The sequence below is a fragment of the Cherax quadricarinatus genome, chromosome 31 (assembly GCF_038502225.1).
Source record: "Cherax quadricarinatus isolate ZL_2023a chromosome 31, ASM3850222v1, whole genome shotgun sequence".
NCBI lineage: Eukaryota > Metazoa > Arthropoda > Malacostraca > Decapoda > Parastacidae > Cherax > Cherax quadricarinatus.
This window is the reverse complement of record NC_091322.1, coordinates 26,607,207-26,622,144: the sequence shown is the minus strand read 5'-3', so window position 1 is coordinate 26,622,144 and position 14,938 is coordinate 26,607,207. Positions and strand designations below refer to the sequence as shown.

Sequence of the window (14,938 nt, the reverse complement as noted above, 5' to 3'; positions counted from 1 at the left end):
CCTTTAATCCTGACTCTCTCATTGACTTCTTGACAACGACTGATTTACTCCACAAACTCTGATGATGATACCTTTCGCACTCCCCTCAGCCCTTTCTAGCTCAGTCTCTTGCTGCCCTTTACCCTTTCACCATCCACTGCCCCGCTGTTATCCGTAACCTATTACTCATCCATCTCCCTTTTGCCACCTGATGCCCTCGCTTCCTTCCTGCCCTGCAGCACTGTATAGCCCTTGTGGTTTAGCACTTCTTTTTTATTATAATAATAATCAAGTCCGGCCTGCCGGTTTCCCTGAATCCCTTCATAAATGTTTCTTTGCTCACACTCCAACAGCACATCAAGTATTGAAAACCATTTGTCTCCATTCACTCCTATCAAACACGCTCACGCATGCCCGCTGGAAGTCCAAGCCCCTTGCACACAAAACCTCCTTTACCCCTTTCCTCCAACCTTTCCTAGGCCGACCCCTACCCCGCCTTCCTTCCACTACAGACTGATACACACTTGAAGTCATTCTGTTTCGCTCCATTCTCTCTACGTGTCTGAACCACCTCAACAACCCTTCCTCAGCCCTCTGGACAACAGTTTTGGTAATCCCGCACCTCCTCCTAACTTCCAAACTACGAATTCTCCGCATTATATTCACACCACACATTGCCCTCAGACATGACATCTCCACTGCCTCCAGCCTTCTCCTCACTGCAACATTCATCACCCATGCTTCACACCCATATAAGAGCGTTGGTAAAACTATACTCTCATACTTCCCCTCTTTGCCTCCAAGGACAAAGTTCTTTGTCTCCACAGACTCCTAAGTGCACCGCTCACCCTTTTCCCCTCATCAGTTCTATGATTCACCTCATCTTTCATAGACCCATCTGCTGACACGTCCACTCCCAAACATCTGAATACATTCACCTCTTCCATACTCTCTCCCTCCAATCTGATATCCAATCTTTCATCACCTATTTTTTTTGTTATCCTCATAACCTTATTCTTTCCTGTATTCACTTTTAATTTTCTTCTTTTGCATACCCAACCAAATTCATCCACCAACCTCTGCAACTTCTCTTCAGAATCTCCCAATAGCATAGTGTCATCAGCAAAGAGCAACTGTGACAACTCCCACTTTATGTGTGGTTCTTTATCTTTTAACTCCACGCCTCTTGCCAAGACCCTCGCATTTACTTCTCTTACAACCCCATCTATAAATATATTAAACAACCACGGTGACATCACACATCCTTGTCTAAGGCCTACTTTTACTGGGAAATAATTTCCCTCTTTCCTACATACTCTAACTTGAGCCTCGTAAAAACTCTTCACTGCTTTCAGTAGCCTACCTCCTACATCATACACCTGCCACATCTGCCACATTGCACCCCTATCCACCCTGTCATACGCCTTTTCCAAATCCATAAATGCCACAAAAACCTCTTTAGCCTTATCTAAATACTGTTCACTTATATGTTTCACTGTAAACACCTGGTCCACACACCCCCTACCTTTCCTAAAGCCTCCTTGTTCAACTGCAATCCTGTTCTCCGTCTTACTCTTAATTCTTTCAATAATAACTCTACCATACACTTTACCAGGTATACTCAACAGACTTATCCCCCTATAATTTTTGCACTCTCTTTTGTCCCCTTCGCCTTTATACAAAGGAACTATGCATGCTCTCTGCCAATCCCTAGGTACCTTACCCTCTTCCATACATTTATTAAATAATTGCACCAACCACTCCAAAACTATATCCCCACCTGCCATAAGATGTATCAGCCATTAAATACTGAAGCTGTTCAGAAGATGTAGATGCATCTATTTTAACCATGAACATTTAACGGGAATCAGTTTTTCACTATTTTACACAAAACGGTCAGAACTTCACCTACTCACTATATTTGCCTCCCAGTCATTTTCACACTCGCTGGTCTCTGATTAAGTAAGTTTATTCAGGTATACACAAATACAGTTACACAGAATTATCATACATAGCAGCATATGTGTGGAGAACTTAGGATAACCCAAAAAAGTCAGACAGAGTGACTTATTTCCATTTTGGTCCTGGCATATTACATCTTAACACATCCTATCCTGCAGCGCTGTATGACTCTTGTGGGTTTAGTGCTTAGTTTTTATTGTAATAGTTCACATACCCACTTGAATTTCACTCTGCCGCCATGTAATTATCAGCCACCTTAGTTTAACATTTTCATTATGCGCCCCATACCCATCCTGTGGGCGGTAGTCAAAAGTTTATAGACACACATTATGGGTCCTGAGACTGGACCCATTATGTGTGTCTATAATACTATGAAATTTCTTGAAAATTTCTGCGTGAGTTGTCTCTGAATTCATTAATTTTATCGCATTCTAGTACATAAAAACGCAAGATGTCAATTGTCCATCTGGCATTATTATTATTATAATCAAGGGGGAGCACTAAACCCGTAGGATTATACATCGCCTGTGGGGGAGATGGAAGGTATTCAGGCTTAACTCAGGGAACTGGAGCACAGTTCCAGTTCCCTAGATCAAGAGCCCCTCACCAACATCAAGGAACCTTCCTTGAGGGGTGTCCATCTGGCAAAGTTTACATTTCGTTTGGTCTACATCTGGTGGTAGTGATTAATCTCTCCGAGATACTTGTAACGCAGCCGGAGCCGGGCGGTAGTGACATCCAAGACTCTAGGATGTCACTACCGCCCGGTAGTCTGCTTATTTTATTGGATGCACCACAGACATGTGGTTCCTCCTGCATAACAGATGGACTTTGAAGCTACGCCAGTGTTCTGGAAACTATATGGGCCATTACAGGATGCTAGGAATGGTTTCATTAACATTGGTCACAGGGCACCTGCATATATACTAGTTCCCAGAATCTGGTCCAAGTTACCTTACAGAAGCGTCCAAAAATTTCTTGTGCAGTCGGTTCATTCATACCCCGATACATCCTACAATGAAAGTGCACCTCTAGTACGCAATGATACTTCATTTACCAGACTGTATGTCCAAACTCCACTCCATTATGCTGCAGCCAGTATTTATTTAGACCAGTGCCACAGTCTGCTCTCTGTACCTTTCTCCTTCCCCCTTATCTTCAGGTACCATACAATGCCCAAATTTATCTATACCTGAACCAGTACTTTTAGCTTTTAATTGCCACCATTTTCTTTGGAGTGGTCCGATTGTGACTCTCGCATTAATGTATTGAAATCTTCTTACCTTCTTCACCTTAGTACATCCTAAATACTGGGACTCCGACCCATGTAGGCCCTTGAACTCGTTATCCACGATCTCTGCTCATCGTCTATGGCATTTGACTCTGGGTCGTACCCACAATGTGAAGTCTGCTATGGTCCTTCAGTTTTGAAAAACGTATATCGGGTTGCGATATACAGTTATATATTCTCACGTAAATTTGGATACAGAATTATTAGTATAATCATGGGGAAGCGCTAAATCCGGAGGGATTATAGAGCGCCTGTGGGGGGTGGGGGACTGGAGCACAGACCTAATTCCCGAGATCAAGAGCACCCTCACCAGCGTCAAGGAACCTCCCTTGAGGGGTTTGGATACAGAAGTGATCTTTCTCCCATTGATCCTCTAATCCGGGTGGATACACACATTTGCTAAACCTTTCCGAAGGTTGGTTTGTGGCTGGTCTTTTTCGACTTTGAAAAAGCTTACATGACATGGCAGTATAACAACTTATTGTATCTGTGATCCATTCGTGTAGTCTTCATGACAAATCGACGCTAGTGTCTGGATTAATAACTAACAACTCTTTAGACTGCTCAAGGAGAAGGGATTCCACAAAAGTGCCTTTAATGCAAACTCTCTTGTTGACTTTTTAACTAAAACCAATCTATTACACCAGCTTTGATTCCATCCCCACTAACCCCTAACGTTACACACATTTACTTTTTGGCTCAACCTTCACATATCTCTCCTCGCAGCGCTGCATGACGCTTAATTTGAATATAATAAGTAGCCCAACTCTGTTTTTATTAGAGTTTAAAGGTCTACCTCAGGGAATATGTTCCTCTCATGTGGATGATTTCGCCACTGCTTGTGCTGGCACAAATATTGTGCCAGTATGTACCTTGCAGAGTGCAATCGACTGTGCATCTTGATGACCTATATCCCATTGCTTCAAGTTCTCTATATCATTGGAATTACACGTAATAGCCCTGAAAGCTGTCTTAGCAGATTGAATTTGCTGAAAATTTTGCCATGGTGCCCCGTGGTCTGGTGGCTAAAGCTCTGGCTTCACACAACGAATGTCCGGGTTCGATTCCCGGTGAGAGTAGAAACATTGGGCGTGTTTCTTTACACCGGTTGTCTATGTTCATCCATCAGTAAAATGGGTACCTGGGTGTTAGTCGACTGGTGTGGGTCGCATCCTGGGACAAAACTGACCTAATTTGCGGGAAATGCTCATCATAACAAGCTGCTTTCTATATAGTAGTATGTCATTGATGTCAGCTATGGTCTGTATACCTTGTACATGTACTTGTAGTAAATAAAGATATTATTATTATGGGGGGAGGTGATGTGGGGAGAGCCCATAGGCGAACACTTCGCCCTCAGACGGTCTTTATTCTGTTTAAACATTATTGTGGGGATTATAAGTATTTATTTCCTTCAACAACTCTTATTCTGCTCATCTCAGTTATTCAGAACATAGAAGAAAATGAATTCTAAATGAACACTGGATACAAAACTGAAAAAGACCATCTTGTAGAGCGAAAAGTTTGACTACGGAGATGCAAATCATAATATAAGCATCAACAAGGAAGAAATCACAACAAAACGCGTGATTGCTAATATGTAAAAATACCACAGTGAAAATAGAAAAAAACCCTGTGTGTTTTCATGTGCATACACACATATCCTCTGTGTGTAAGCACATGCAAGCGCTCAGGTTTAATTTCCTAATTTTCACTCGGGTATTTTTTACATAAGCAGTAACAGAGGTTTATGCACATCGGTAACAAGGAATGTCATTGTTTTACGCAATATACTCAGTGTTTCCGTCAGCAGCCTCAGCATTCAAGTCACGTTTATTAAGAAAATGGCTGTTCCGGACATTTCTTAATCTGTTGTAATCCTGAGAGAAATTCACGCCGGTGTGGGGTGTAATATTTAAAATAACCCAGATAAAACATTTATCAACATATATTAAAAAAAAAATAAAGGAAAATAATTAATACCAGTTGCGTCTTATGCCAAAGACGTGAAAATGAAACGAACACGTGGTAAGTGGACAATGGGGTATACTTACTTTTACTTCCAACACAAAATGTGTGAAGGGCGGGTCTTCTTAGTAGGAAGGTCATTTGTATACTGGTCCCCGAAACTTCTTTAGTGTCCATCTACACCAGTTTGTGGTGAAGACGGTAGAGGTCGGACATATTCTAAAGCTGGTCTTCCAAAGTCAACTGTCGACGTTCTGGCTTGTGTGCGCACCACCAGGATCCCTCTTATTATTTTCAATGCGTCTCTTAATATAACGCCGTTCCTACTTATTTACCTGTTGTTAGCTTGAAGATGCTACTGGCGTTGCCGGGGGCGTGACTGACATTATATAAGATCTTTCTGAAAGTAAAAAGGGCCCAAATTCGGTGCATTGGAAAAGTCCTCTTTAACGGTATGTAATATGTGTTAAATTTTTCTTTTGCCTCTGTCTTTTCCTTTCACTATATTTTCCGTGTTAGTGTCTTTCACTTTATCGAGTTTTCATTTAATATTTTTACGTAATATTACTATATTTTAAATTTTGAGTTTAGAATTTTAATCACAGTATCCCCTTGTTTTTTCTTCCTCGTTGATAATTTGAAAATACATTACTAAACTGGCTTCAAATGTTTAACGCTGGTGAATTATAACCAGGGAAAAGTTAATTGAACTATTGGGATGAACTTTCGCCATTTAAGTCAGTTTGATAAAACCATTGATAATTGTGATAACTTGAGAAAGCCTCTTGTGATCGACCTTCAAATTTGAAAATTAGTTTATCCTACCTAGAATAATTCACAAATAACATTTCCGTCCGCCACAGACCAGTCACGGTATTGTGCCTATTTATTTCCTATTTAGAAGAAGGTTGGGATTGTTATTGGAATGTGTAGGTGAAAATTGGTCAATTATATTTTGAAAATGGTATGGTATTTTGAACGGCTTCAATTTTTGAGATACAAGTCAAATGTGAATCTGGAAGACTTAAATGATACAAAAAAGTAGATGTAAAGAGTGTGTTAAAGTATATGTGCTTGTACTCACCTATTTGTGGTTGCAGGGGTCGAGACTCAGCTCCTGGTCCCTCCTTTTTACTGACCGCTACTGGGTCCTCTCTCTCCCTGCTCCATGAGCTTTATCATACCTCGTCTTAAAACTATGTATGGTTGTCTGAGAGTGTGAGTGTGTGAACGAGAGTGAGAGTGTGTTGAGTGCATGTACTAGTACAATGGAGGGGAGTGTAGTAGGTCACGACCCCCCCCCCCTCTCACAATCTGGCCACTTGAAATCCTCCCTTTCGTAAAATTCTCATTGGAGTTTGATAGCTTTGTCTGTTCCAATAAACTTACAGCTTAATTACAACTCCTTAACCATAACATTTATCATTAACGCTTGTTTTTGCTTTTTTTTTTATTAAGACACTGGTGGTGTCCCACCAAGGCTGGGTGACCCGAGAAAGAAGAAGTAGCACTTATCATTCACTCCATCACTGTCTTGCCAGACGTGTGCTAACACTACACTTAAAAAACTGCAATAATAATAATAATAATAATAATAATAATAATAATAATAATAATAATAATAAATAATAATAATAATAAATTATAGCAAATAATAATAATAAATAATAATAATAATAAATAATAATAAATTATAGCAAATAATAATAATAGCAAATAATAATAATAGCAAATAATAATAGCAAATAATAATAATAATAATAAATAATAATAATAACAATTATAGCAAATAATAATAATAATAATAATAATAATAATAATAATAATAATAATAATGATAAATAATAATAATAAATAATAATAATAAATTATAGCAAATAATAATAATAATAATAATAGCAAATAATAATAATAATAATAATAATAATAATAATAATAATAATAATAATAATAATAGGACACGAGCATAGTTTTGCTTCTGCTTCAACAAATATATAATTATGCACTCAAGGCAAATATAAAATTGATGCTCAAATGAACCTTTAATATTTTTTTTTCAGTATGAATGATACTGAACTAGTGAAATACACGAAGATTTTTATATAGGACAACCAAAAATGGTTTTAAAAAGACGTTTAAACCCCCCCCCCCAAAAAAAAAGGTCAAAGTGACTTATTTCCATTTGGGTCCTTGTAACATCTTATTATTTAAACCATAGAAGTTAAAAATCAGTTAAAATAAGGGTGATATACCAGGAATCAGTTATTTACATTAACATTAATGAGAGGATCAGTGTACAATAACGTCAACATGTCTGGGTATTTTTTGGACCACCGAAGGGATTTATTGGCCCGTGTCTCCTACCATTGTACATGTTCCCCAGTGAAAGGCACTTGATGTTATCTTCAGTTCCGTCCCGTCGATTGTTCTTGATGTCTTGTTTCTGTAATTGTGGTTACGTCAGCTTGCGTGCGGCCAGTAGTAACAGCCTGGTTGCTCAGACCCTGATCCACCGTGAGGGCGGGTCTCAGACCGAGCCACGGGGGGCGCTGACCCCCGAAACCCTCTCCAGGTAAACGTAAATGTGGAATAAAAGTCAAGATTGCTGTGGTTGGAACAATTTACACCTAACACAATTTGGAAATAAAAAATAGGGAGGATACAGGGGAAGTTTATGTATGGCAATACTAAGTGGTAAATATATCTTATAGAGAATAGGTCCTAGAACTGACCCTCAGCGTTCTTTAATAAGCTGTTAGTAATGTGCAATTATTGATAAAATATGTGACCCTTTCTTGGTCATTTTAAATAATAATAATAGTAATAATTATAATACTACTTATAATAATAATTATAATAATTATAATAATAATTCTTATAATAATTATAATTCTTATAATAATAATAATAATAATAATAATAATAATAATAATAATAATAATAATAATAATAATAATAATAATAATAATAATACTTTTGTTTAATAAATGTATAAAAGAGGGGAAGGTACCTAGGGATTGGCGGAGAGCATGTATAGTCCCTTTATATAAAGGGAAGGGGGACAAAAGAGATTGTAAAAATTATAGAGGAATAAGTTTACTGAGTATACCAGGAAAAGTGTACGGTAGAGTTATAATTGAAAGAATTAGAGGTAAGACAGAATGTAGGATTGCGGATGAGCAGGGAGGTTTCAGAGTGGGTAGGGGATGTGTAGATCAAGTGTTTACATTGAAGCATGTATGTGAACAGTATTTAGATAAAGGTAGGGAAATTTTTATTGCATCTATGGATTTAGAAAAGGCATATGATAGAGTGGATAGAGGAGCAATGTGGCAGATGTTGCAAGTTTATGGAATAGGTGGTAAGTTACTAAATGCTGTAAAGAGCTTTTATGAGGATAGTGAGGCTCAGGTTAGGGTGTGTAGAAGAGAGGGAGACTACTTCCCGGTAAAAGTAGGTCTTAGACAGGGATGTGTAATGTCACCATGGTTGTTTAATATATTTATAGATGGGGTTGTAAAAGAAGTAAATGCTAGGGTGTTCGGGAGAGGGGTGGGATTAAATTATGGGGAATCAAATTCAAAATGGGAATTGACACAGTTACTTTTTGCTGATGATACTGTGCTTATGGGAGATTCTAAAGAAAAATTGCAAAGGTTAGTGGATGAGTTTGAGAATGTGTGTAAAGGTAGAAAGTTGAAAGTGAACATAGAAAAGAGTAAGGTGATGAGGGTATCAAATGATTTAGATAAAGAAAAATTGGATATCAAATTGGGGAGGAGGAGTATGGAAGAAGTGAATGTTTTCAGATACTTGGGAGTTGACGTGTCGGCGGATGGATTTATGAAGGATGAGGTTAATCATAGAATTGATGAGGGAAAAAAGGTGAGTGGTGCGTTGAGGTATATGTGGAGTCAAAAAAACGTTATCTATGGAGGCAAAGAAGGGAATGTATGAAAGTATAGTAGTACCAACACTCTTATATGGATGTGAAGCTTGGGTGGTAAATGCAGCAGCGAGGAGACGGTTGGAGGCAGTGGAGATGTCCTGTCTAAGGGCAATGTGTGGTGTAAATATTATGCAGAAAATTCGGAGTGTGGAAATTAGGAGGTGTGGAGTTAATAAAAGCATTAGTCAGAGGGCAGAAGAGGGGTTGTTGAGGTGGTTTGGTCATTTAGAGAGAATGGATCAAAGTAGAATGACATGGAAAGCATATAAATCTATAGGGGAAGGAAAGAGGGGTAGGGGTCGTCCTCGAAAGGGTTGGAAAGAGGGGGTAAAGGAGGTTTTGTGGGCGAGGGGCTTGGACTTCCAGCAAGCGTGCATGAGCGTGTTAGATAGGAGTGAATGAAGACGAATGATACTTGGGACCTGACGATCTGTTGGAGTGTGAGCAGGGTAATATTTAGTGAAGGGATTCAGGGAAACCGGTTATTTTCTTATAGTCGGACTTGAGTCCTGGAAATGGGAAGTACAATGCCTGCACTTTAAAGGAGGGGTTTGGGATATTGGCAGTTTGGAGGGATATGTTGTGTATCTTTATACGTATATGCTTCTAAACTGTTGTATTCTGAGCACCTCTGCAAAAGCAGTGATAATGTGTGAGTGTGGTGAAAGTGTTGAATGATGATGAAAGTATTTTCTTTTTGGGGATTTTCTTTCTTTTTTTTGGGTCACCCTGCCTCGGTGGGAGACGACCAACTTGTTGAAAAAAAAAATAATAATAATAATAATAACTTTCTACTGTACTACATGATACAACACAGATACCTAGCTGACATCACTGATACTATACAGAAAGCCCCTGGTTATGTAGAGTATTTCTGGAAACGAAGGTTAATCTTGTTCCCCAGGATGCAACCTATATCCGCCGACTAACACCCAGGTACCTACTTACTGCAAGGTGAACAGGGACAGCAGGTGTGAGGAAACACGCCCAACATTTCACCCGTGTCGGGAATCGATCCCGAATATTGGGTTTTCCTAATTCAATAATTATTACGTTGTATTGAAATGTCAGTATTGCCGATAAAACCCCTATGTGGGCGAAACACTAGAGTTTACCTGGAGAGAGTTCCGGGGGTCAACGCCCCCGCGGCCCGGTCTGTGACCAGGCCTCCTCAAATAGTGACCTATTTCCAGCTATTACTGTATCAATTTTATCAAGTTTATCTGCCTAGTCGAAGCCAGTGAGAGTAATATATGTCGACTGATTTTGTTGGATGAGCCACTTACGTGGCTCTAATTATGTGATGGTAGTTTGATGTAAATTGTATTTTTTTGTTTATGTGTGTATGTATTTTATTGGAGTTCTCTGGTGTATATTCCCCTTGGGGCTTTTTTGGGGGGTACCCCAAAGATTTATTAAAATCTATTACTCATTCCAACTCACTCCACTGCCATAATATTGGAGTGAGTTGGGCTTTACTGCACCTTTCTAACTCATTACAATAATGTGGTAGTTAAAACAACAGTGTAAATAGACATAAAAAGTATAACATGACCTTGCCCGATACAAAATACGAAGCAATATAATGTAAACAAAAAAGGTAACCTTGTAGACGGTAATGGTATACTGTAGTAATCTAGTGAAGAGGAAAAAATTGTATCTTTTCCGTGGGGTTTCCTGCGCTTGTGACAATAGGGCGTCGGTCACTCAGAAAGTGAAAATGGTCCCCCACCTTACGTCACTTCCTGGGATTTGTCATATCTCTTTTGTTATGTAGTCTTGTATTGTAATGTGGGACACGTAAAACAGAAGCTACTTCAGAATTGTTCAATGCTTTAGTGGGAATTTAGTATTCACGTAATGAATTGATTTGTGGTATTTTGGTGCAAAATTAATTGATAATCCACAATGCCAGAACTATGCTTGGTTTTCACTTTCCATGATTGTAATATTCGTTTATTTTAAACTAATTTAGGCATAATGAAATTCAAAATATTTCAGTAATGAACCTTCTTGCAGGCCATAAGATTAACACTCAGAAATAACATTATTTAGTTAAAGCTAGGCATTAACAAGGTAATTAATTACCGCTATTCACTCTCTCACTTACAGTGTCTTGTATACTAAACTATTACATTAAAAATTTGAAGAAACACAACACATTTTTATGTGTTATTTATTACAACTAGAGAAGAAAAAAATAATATGAAGTTCTGATAGGAGAGAAACCTGGTTCTTCACTCACAGCTCAGGTCAGAGGCCATCACCTGACAAAAAAATGCACCATTATCAAAATATACTTTAGGTTTATTCTGTATGCTAATTTTAATAAGTAACCGCAAAACTAACTTTCTCATTAATTGTAAACTGATCATTTCATTTCCGATAAGATGAATGTGTCAATATATAAACATGAGACAGAAACCACATTTATTTTTTAGTTTATATCTGGTTAGGATAGGTTAGATGAACTAATAAAAACATGTGTTTAACTATAAAATGACTTTGCTTGCCCATACGGAGCTGCCGCTCCAGTAAACAGGAAAAGCTTAAATGCGTATTATAACCTTATCTATAAGAATGATAAAAACATGTAATATATTCTATAATTCAGTGTGTCCTTCAACATCTTATGCTCCAATGAAAACGGAAGAGGGTTGAAAAGCATTTGTATAATAGGAAGGTTGCTTGGTAAAAACAACTGTGTAAAAAAGTTAAATTAAGGTAACATTTTGTGAAGGGTCCTTTGTACTATAGTTATAACATGTGTCTTGCTTGGTACGTGACAATTGATTTCCTGCATTTGTTGTCCTCTCAAAGGCCAAAGAAAAAATGTGTTTCGGTTGCTGGGTGATACCAGGTGGTATCTCCGTATCGCATGAGCCTAGCCCCCTCTACCTTGTTGCATGTAAAATGAATAGTGCAGAGTGCAGCACAAGTTTTTAATGCTAATCAGAAGAGACATTTACAAGTTATCACATGGAAACAAATATCCCAAGTTAGTTTGAATCTTTGATAAGAAAAAAAAAAGGGTTTTACTGACCAGTGTTATTTGTAACAATAATCAGAAATACAAATCATTTCGGCATTTAAATAAGATGGTAAGAAGGCCTGAAATAGAGGCCGACATATTATTTTTTTTTTTATTATTTTTTCCCAATAAGTCGGGCTATATTGATTATTAATATTTAATGTGGTGATTTATGCTTTGCAGATATACCGTAGGTTGGGTGAACGCAGGATGTTCCTGGGCGCCCTTGTGTGGTGTTGGTGTGTGGGCCTTGTACTGGGGAAGGAGGGTGAGGCAGTAGCAGCTAGTGATGATGGTGGTGGTGTAGGTGTTAACTTCCTACAACCCATCGACAATCTCACCGTCACCTCCAGTCCACTTGCAAGTGATGAGGGTAACACCATTCATGCTCCTGACCCAGTACTACCTCGGGCAAGTAGCCAAGGTGAAGTGTCAGTTCTGGAACAGGAAGAGAGAACGTTGGGAGACAAAGGTGATGATTTCAAGAGGACAGAAACAGGAAATGAAGCCAATCGTGTGAGGGCTGATGCTACAGAAGATACTCACGGGAAAACAGAACTGGAATGGAAGAGGAAAACTGATACTGAATCAAAACAGAGAAGAGAAATAGACATTGACTTGGAAAGAGAGAAGGACAGAAATACTCGTCGGAGACCTGTGGAGAAGTTGATGACTAGGAGTGAAGAATTTGATATAAAGAGTAGACAGAGTCTGTCTAGCACTGAGATGGCACGAAAGAGAGAACTAGAACGGAAAGAGGAAATCGCAAGAGAGGTGGCAAAGGCTGAACAAAAGAAAGGAGAAATTTTAAACCAGCCCCAAAATTCTCCCTTGCATGAAAGGGGAAGTTACGACGGACAAGACTCTGAAAGAGATAGAGATAGAGAAATAAATTTGCAACGGGAAAGAGACCGAGCGTTAAGGAGCGGTACGTCTAGGGACCCCGGACCTGGTGGCATGAGAGACTCGGGCCGTGGCAGCCGCAAGGTTGATCGAGTAGCCGGTGACTACGAGGGTAAACATCGTTATCACCGATTCAGTCACTCAAAGGAGCCAATTCTTATCATTGAGGAAGTTACTCCACGGTACTACTCGAGCCCCTCTGATCCTCGACCTGATCACGACCACCGCAGGCCCTCAGATAGGGGCCCCGTGTGGAGAGGCACCAGTCGACCTGACAGCAATAGCCACCCTCCTGGTGATCGGCCTATACAGGACCCGCGCCGCCCTGATCGACCACTACGTCTTCCTCGCCCTGAACGGCCTATTTACCCTTCCAAGTATGATGAGGTTCACCTCGGTGGGTTGGCTCCACACTCTGGCCATAACGCTGATGGCTACCCCCCCATAGACAAAGTGGCTTTTCCTGTAGCAGGAGTGCTGCCCCGCCCTCCGCATTCGCCCCTTCCGCCCCTCCTGGTTGACAACGCCCTAGCGGTAGCGGCACAAGCTGACGCCGTCAACACTCAGCTGGCACTCAAGCAACAGCTTGGACAAGCAATACTTGCCGAGCAAGCGCTGCAAGCTCAACATGCTATTCAGGCAGGGCAAATTCAACAAGCAGCAGTAGCTGCCCATCTAGCAAACCAAGCTGCAGCACAGCATATCGCAGTGCAGCAAGTTGCAGCGCAAGTTGCAGCACAGCAAATTGCAGCACAGCAAGTTGCAGCACAAGGAGCGATAACACAGCAAATTGCAGCGGGAAATGCAGCTGCTGGGATTCAGGCGGCACAGGTAGGGCAAGCTACGTCAGGAACTATGGCTGCTGGGCTTCAGGCTACACAGGTAGGCCAGCTTGGAGGAAGCACAACCAATCTGGAAGAACTACTCAGGAACCGACTGAAGATTCAGCTTCAACAGGGAGCAGCAGGCGCAGCAGCAGCAGGAGCGTCTGCCTTGACTGGCCAGCGTGCCGCACAACTCCAGTACATTGCTGAAGTGCGCCTTCGTCTGCGGCAGGCACGGGAGGAGCTCTTTCGAAGACTGACACTTCTCAAGTAAGTGGAGCACCTGAATAGTTCTAACCCACAGACATTTTCGTTTGCACTACAGCCATCCCTGGGTATATATACGTTGCGTCGGTTGTAAATGGGTTGGTGATACCGATAAACTATAGATAACGACACTTCTTTACAGTTCAGGACATTTACTGAAGGAGACGTTTAGCCATGAGATTGATGAAGTCACTTGTGGCGAGACGTCCTGAACTGTACGTCAGTGTCTATATCCAGACATACGATGCTTCGATCAGTGCATATATATTAAGAGAAAATATAACCTTCAGAATATGCCTAAAGCTTTTGTTAAAGTGTTATATACCATTATTATAAAATAAAGAAAAACACAGGTTACAGAACAAGATTTTATTGGGAAACATTTCCCCTTGTTGAAGTGTTGTCCCACACTTCTTCTGATGACCAGAGCTTTGGTGAGATGGGTAAGGAAGAAGGATGGGTAAGGATGGAAATATTGGAAAAGGGTGGGAGGGGGGAGAGAGGTAGGATATAAAAGGTAAGTGGCCCAACCACTTTGGTGTAATTTAAAAAGTGTATGTGAAATGATAAGATATTCTTTAAGGGGTATAATACTAACCCATCGGAGTCACATAGATATAACAGATATATAAGTACATGACTCTGAATTGGTAGTAATTATACAAGTTGCAATTGCTTTTTTTTTTTTTTTTTTTTTTTTTTTTTTTTTTTTTTTTTTTTTTTTTGCGATTGCACAACGGATATTTATGCGACAATGAAGGCAA

At 39.8% G+C, this 14,938-nt stretch overlaps 1 protein-coding gene across 1 annotated transcript in view; it reads left to right on the top strand.

Moving 5' to 3' along the window:
* Window positions 1-5,315: 5,315 nt before the first annotated feature.
* The window catches only part of LOC128698973 (mucin-5AC-like), a 32,987-nt gene continuing 23,364 nt past the window's right edge, over window positions 5,316-14,938 (top strand). Inside the window, exons 1-2 of the mRNA XM_070090404.1 lie at window positions 5,316-5,652; window positions 12,364-14,177. Coding sequence (XP_069946505.1) covers window positions 12,391-14,177 — 1,787 coding nt within the window. The 5' untranslated portion in view covers window positions 5,316-5,652; window positions 12,364-12,390. The remainder of the gene's footprint in view (window positions 5,653-12,363; window positions 14,178-14,938) is intronic.